Below are 6040 nucleotides of genomic sequence, written 5' to 3'. Positions count from 1 at the left end.
GGTAAACATTCACAGAATGAAGCATCCGAAGTGAAGCATACGTCAACAGTTACAGCTACAGACCATTATTTAATCAAATTTAATTACATTGTTGTTGCTCAGCAACCGTAAGGCTCAGTATATCGTGTAACCCCCTTCAAGAGTGAAGCTTCGAAGAAACCTTTATACAATTATATAAGAACCGTAGTGATGCAAACGCTCAGCATATCTTGCATCCCCTTTAATCTCTTTTATATCGAAAGGGGTGCAAGATATGCTGAGCGATAAGGTCGTCAGATGAAAAAAGGCGAGTCAGTGCTGCTCTTATCAAGTACACGGTGACTTTCCTCAGTTTAAGAATTTATCAAGATTTCCAGCGCAAAATTTTCTCAGCTTCATTGTTCATCCTTCCTATAATTGCGAGATTGCACGACATAGCCGTGTTGTCGGAATCTTACTCGTGTACATCCGCATGTATTGGGTCCGAGACATTCACTGTCCGATTTTCCAACCCTAATACTAGCTGCCAGAAACAATCGATTCTATTTTTGGTAAAGGCGGTGCATTGTCCGACGAGCGACAAGACTATTCACTTCACCGGATAGGAAGCCCTGGTGGCTAGCATGTCACCCGCATGTACGACACATGAATTCAAATTTTAATCGAGAAGAAACAAAACACCTCGTGGCAGCTTACATAATGAAAGAATATTTTCTAACGAATTGAACGTCATTTGGACTAGGTCCCATTTGCTCGCATCGACGGTCGCCACGCGGAATGAGCCAGTTTGGGAGGGCGCCAGTGTCAATGAGGGCAGAACTAGCCACTTCCGCCCTGCTCACTTCGCCTGCAGAAGCGACTGAATGCATTCATTTTGTAAATAACTGTCAACAGAACTGCCAAGAAGTTAAGTCGGCTTTTTTAGGTGAGGCTTCTTTTGCTTCCTAAGTCAGATAGATGCGTTTGCCCTAACCATCACAGCATATTGGATTTTCCTTTTCACATTAGAAGTTTCCAATTCAAAAGACTTGCTCCTTTGTATGATTTTCAGTATTTGGTCATGTAGATGACAGTAATTAAAAATGTGTTGGTCAATTTCTCTTCATTTACCCAAACAACGAATGTTTTAAGGTCGACTCGGTCGTGCATTTTTTTCTAATTTCGTGTCGTCAAGACAATGGCCCCGCCCGAACCCTACCAACAAGTGTAAGAAAACATCCAGGCCTGGCTTATTGATCGTTTTGTTTTGCATAAATCGATTCCACCACACACCAATCTGCCTCCTAAAGCACAGTCGGTACGCTTAGATTAACTCACAGAGCCATTCAACTATGCACGTAACGACGCTGCAGCCATCATTGTCACCGCAGTCTTTCAGGCGTCGCGCCACCGTTGGTAATGATGGTGACATGCATCACCACCATACATCACACGCATCCATCGAGCGCCCGCCTTTAGCTAGTAACAAAGTGGACGTCCAGATCCTAAAAAAACTGTCAGCATCGGTGTCACACTTTGAAGGTCCTCGCACGAATTTGAGCTTTGTTGTGTCCGTCGATACACTGATTCCTGGACGACGTGCCTTTTCGGATGAGCGCGCGTCTTGTCAGCTTGTGGCGCGCTCTTTTGACGATTTCCGCCGCTTTCGCAAGTCGCTATTGACCCGTGTTGGCAGCCTTCACGACCCAGCATTGCTGCTCATGGGACGTCGTGGTAAGTGCCATTGCGAGGGCATCAATAAGTGTCCATTTGACGTCACGCGCAGCTTCCTCGAGCGCCTAAAGTTTAAACGTATGCCCTTTATCAGCCTTAGCGAGAACGAGGCTGACCTGACCAAGCGCCAGCTGGAGATGAATAATTTTCTTCATATTATCTTTGCCATTTTACATCGCATGCAGCACGGCTCGTGGCACTCTGAATGTCTATTTTTGCAGGACGTTATGGTCTTTCTCGAAGTCGAGGAATCATTTTCCCAGCAGATGGAATTGTTGCTGCGGTCTAAGAATCGCTATATGAGCTTGGATGGCTGGAAGGCGCACACTCTACAAACATTTGGCTATGGAATTGGTATTTGATTGCAAGTTTCTAGTTTATTTCTTCTGGCCTGGTTTGCCGGTCTCCAACCTATTTAATTAAAGTAGTTGATGTCGATAGTATTAGCATTTGGCACGGGCAATCGACATTTTTGGAAAAGAAGTAGCTTTCGAATTGTTAATCACGAAAGCCTTTTTTAAGTATATATAATTATGTCTATTGGGAACGTGACCTGGCTTAGCAACTCCATTGGTCCATCGTGCATCTTGAAAATGCCGCTCTGCTTTTTTGTTAATAAGGAAAAAAGGACCCGATGAAGCCAATTCAATCGACTTCGATGCCTTTATAGCCTTGAAGCGGTCTTAGGATCACGTACAGAAAAAAATGTCGTTAGCAGAATATTGTAAGCTACGGGTAGAGGCGACCCCATTGACGATTCTGAAGATTTTTTTGCGATTCACTGGCTGTAGCACTTTGTCGTAGATAGCAGCAATTGCGTCTGCGGCTTTATCGCTATTTATTATCGGCAACTTCAATGCGGTATAGAACGGATGCTCTGGTAGCTGAATGATTTCGGTAGCCGGATAGTCGTGCAGCTTCCGGTCGATAAAGTGTAGCAGCGGCGGCTAGAGAAAATGTACACATGGCGCCATTCTAAGCGTCGTCGGTTAATTGATGGTAACCTTACCATCTCTAGTCGCGTAACCACTTTTAAAGACGAATACGTCATGAGCTGCATGTGCTTACGCGGTTGGCTAGAATAAGTAATACGTGACAGAAGCCTAAGAGTTGAACGGCTACTTCGCAATAAATTCTTTCGGCTAAAAAGCACAATTATTTTTACAATTAAGTGGACTATTGAAAGGTTGACTTTTTAAAACGTTTGCCTTCTAAAAAACTCTGTTGAACCAGCTCAATGGCACACGTAAAGAAGGTGAAGGCAAAAAGTATTGCAAGAGGTAGTATTCAATAGTTCGCCTTCGATTCAGCATGCTATTATCGCACCTTGCGCCGCTCTCAAAGCCGCAATTATAGGAGGAAAAGGCGTCGGAGCCCTGCATGGCCGTCCATATGGCGCGAAAATCGACGACATCGAGAGATTGCTCTTGCGGCATGAAATCAATGGTAGGCAGCACAATGTGATCGTAAACAAAACTAAACTTATAAATCAATAGATTATGCTTGCCGTGCAGTTGCATCACCAGCAGCTCCTGTTCAAGGTTCTCATTAGCGAAAGGATTTCGGAGGTCTTGAAACGTGGCTTCCTTGCTTATCTAGCCGGCTTAAGCTTTCCTGCGCATTCCATAGACCCACAAAACATAACGAATGCCATAATGGGATGGTGGCAGCAACTCAAAGCTTGCAGATATCTTTTTGAGCACGTGTGTTGCGCGCAACGACGCGTCTAAGATGCGTTTGCGCATCGTCTTGCCCGGTGTTCTAATTAAATTTTGCCATCTGACCTATGGGCACCACACAAAACTTCACTGACTTTCTGACTGGCCGGCATTCCCCACTGCAATGGCGACAAAACGTGTATTTAGTGGCGCGCGCAAGCGCAAATTCGGGATGGAGCATGTAGAATCCAACCTCTCCAAGAAACAGCGCGTAAGAATGGCGACGATTACGGCGATGGATGTGATGAACAAACTGCTAGCGCCAGGCGGAGACGTAGCGTACGACGTGACGGATGCGGAATGGGAGAAGCTGGTCCAGTTAACACAAGCACATGAGCGTTTTGAGACACTTTATCGCTTTCCTGATCTATTGCCCGGATGGGTTACTACCACGAGCAAGAAGAAGAAAACGCATTACAAGATTGTGGCCATTGACTGCGAGATGTGTGTGACGCAGAAAGCCGGAGTTAGCGAGCGCAAGTCCAATGCGTTATGTCGCGTATCAGCGATTGATGGTGAAAACATCCTAAAAAATATCATCTCGGACTTTCTTGTGCACCAGCCTGAGCCTGGGTTTCACATGGTGGACCCTAAGACGGACATTCATGGTATCACACCAATACAGATCGCCGACTGCAGGATCACAATGGCACAGGCACAGAAGAAAATGCTCAAGTATATTAATAAGGATACTATTGTTGTGGGCCACTCAGTCTCTGGTGACCTCTCTTGTATGCGCATAAGCCATCGACGCGTTATTGATACAGCACTCATTTTTCAACGTAAAGTCGGAAACCTGTCTTCTTCAACGCCCGGCTTGAAAGACCTTACCAAATTCTTGCTTGGCTTTGACATGCCTCAAGGCCACGATAGTACTGTTGATGCACAAGCTTCAATGTTGGCTGCTAAATATGGTGTTCGTCATGAATTAGGAAGGATCATTCCGTCGTCGCTGGAGCTACACGGGCCTCGCGATATTGAGATTCGAAGAGTTTACCCAATTCCAAGAATGGAATATGCTGGTCCACCCATTCTTGTCACGACGGCTTACCAACCTCGACAAGTGATTGACCAACCTCAAAAACTAATGAATGGTGGTAATGTCAACATTGCCAACAATAAAAAAGGCACGATGTGCAAGTTTAAAGCGATGACTGCACGATCCTGCCGCTTGCGCGTGCATCGAATACCAAAAGGCCTTACTAGTAAAGACGTTGAAAAGTGGTTCTTAGAAAACGCTTGTATCGTCCCAACTGCAGTTGAGAAGATCTCATGGCTGCCGGATCAAAATCGCGGCTCATGTATTGTCACCTTTTCCACAAGTGCCCATGCAGCTTTGGCTTTTGAGAGCGCCCTGGGCCCAGATGGCAAGACCAAGATCACAAAAGACTCGATTGGTCGACCGCAGAAAACAATTGCGATAATTAGCTACATGGGAAAGACATTTAAGAATGTCGTCCTTGGGGTGTCATAGATTTGGCAAGAAAACCGAAACTGATTTAGCAATTAATCAAAAACTCAATTCTTATTGACGCCGTAGATGGCAATGGGAAAGCTGCGGAAGTGAAAAGACACCTTAAAGGGCAAGGAAAAGTATCAAAAAGTAAACACAAAAAGTTACAAACCTGTTCTTTCAAAAGGAGTATAGACCTTCATGAACTCAAGCAAAGCAGCTGCATGTTCACGGCGACGCTACAATACGGCTGCAAGAACGCCACATTTCCAATATGCAGCACATACGAAGAAGAGTCGTTTTTTTCTGGACTGTCCGCATGTGCATTAGAATTTCTGCTACAGCTCAAATGTGTTTAAAGGTGATGTTGTCACTGTTTGGCAATCAAACAATTGCATGTTGCTTGTAACGGGGTAGAGTTGCCATAATGTTACACAGTCCCCTTGAGGTACACTTGGTATGCTTAAGGGGATGGTCAATTATTAAATAATAGCAATTAGACCCAGCACTCGGGTGTGGTGCACATTTGTGACCAACCCTTATGTGATGCACATGGGTGCATTCACATTAGGAGGGATGACGCCCAGCGACATCCGTTACGCCAGGTGTAACGGGGTGTATCGCTACATGAAATTAACACTTAAAGGTTATTATTTTATATATTTTCTAACAGGTAGATAATACTTGGAGGATATTACTTTATATAGTAATATTTAGAATTCTTATCCATAAATAGGTATAGACCATTATACCTATTTATTCCGCAGATTAATCAGCTGTAGGAGTAATCAAAGAGAGAGTTACAGATAAGATAAAGATAAGAATTCATTTACATGTTTAGTATAAGATTATAATTAAGTTAGCATTTACAAAGATAGAGCAAGAGACACTTAATTATATTTAATACAATTTTCATTTTAACCTCTTAAAGCTAGTTGCCTTAAGAGAAGTCTTCCTCTGCACGTACTAGTGTACGTGAAATAACGTAGGGCACCACTCGCAACTGAAGCAGGGTGAAGTGGACTTGTACTTAAACAGTACAAGTCATAGTGCCCCGTTACAAGATAGAAAGAGAGACACTTAATTATATTAATACAGTTTTCATTTTACCCTCTTTAAGCTAGTTACCTTAAAGAGAAGTCTTCCTCTGCACGTACTAGTGTACGTGAAATAACGT

At 43.9% G+C, this 6040-nt stretch overlaps 3 protein-coding genes across 3 annotated transcripts; 2 read left to right on the top strand and 1 right to left on the bottom strand.

Annotated features, from left to right (window-relative positions):
* Positions 1-1310: 1310 nt before the first annotated feature.
* On the top strand, positions 1311-2054 carry CCR75_008514 (uncharacterized protein; the record flags this gene model as incomplete). The annotated part of the gene is made up of 1 exon (XM_067966566.1): positions 1311-2054. One exon carries the CDS (start codon positions 1311-1313, stop codon positions 2052-2054), a length of 744 nt encoding a protein of 247 aa, XP_067822933.1.
* Positions 2055-2135: 81 nt separating this feature from the next.
* On the bottom strand, positions 2136-3437 carry CCR75_008515 (uncharacterized protein; the record flags this gene model as incomplete). The annotated part of the gene is given in 5 exon segments (XM_067966567.1): positions 2136-2374; positions 2390-2639; positions 2657-2834; positions 3019-3287; positions 3324-3437. 5 exon segments carry the CDS (start codon positions 3435-3437, stop codon positions 2136-2138), a joined length of 1050 nt encoding a protein of 349 aa, XP_067822932.1.
* Positions 3438-3534: 97 nt separating this feature from the next.
* CCR75_008516 (uncharacterized protein) lies at positions 3535-4884 on the top strand (the record flags this gene model as incomplete). Its single annotated transcript, XM_067966568.1, has 1 exon — positions 3535-4884. The coding sequence occupies one exon, from the start codon at positions 3535-3537 to the stop codon at positions 4882-4884; it is 1350 nt and encodes a 449-aa protein (XP_067822935.1).
* Positions 4885-6040: the final 1156 nt, after the last annotated feature.

Source organism: Bremia lactucae (genome assembly GCF_004359215.1).
Source record: "Bremia lactucae strain SF5 chromosome Unknown BlacSF5_NotPlaced_17_SHOA01000003.1_2250557bp, whole genome shotgun sequence".
Lineage (NCBI taxonomy): Eukaryota > Oomycota > Peronosporomycetes > Peronosporales > Peronosporaceae > Bremia > Bremia lactucae.
Note: the sequence above shows the minus strand (reverse complement) of the source record. Positions and strands in the feature narration are given on the sequence as shown.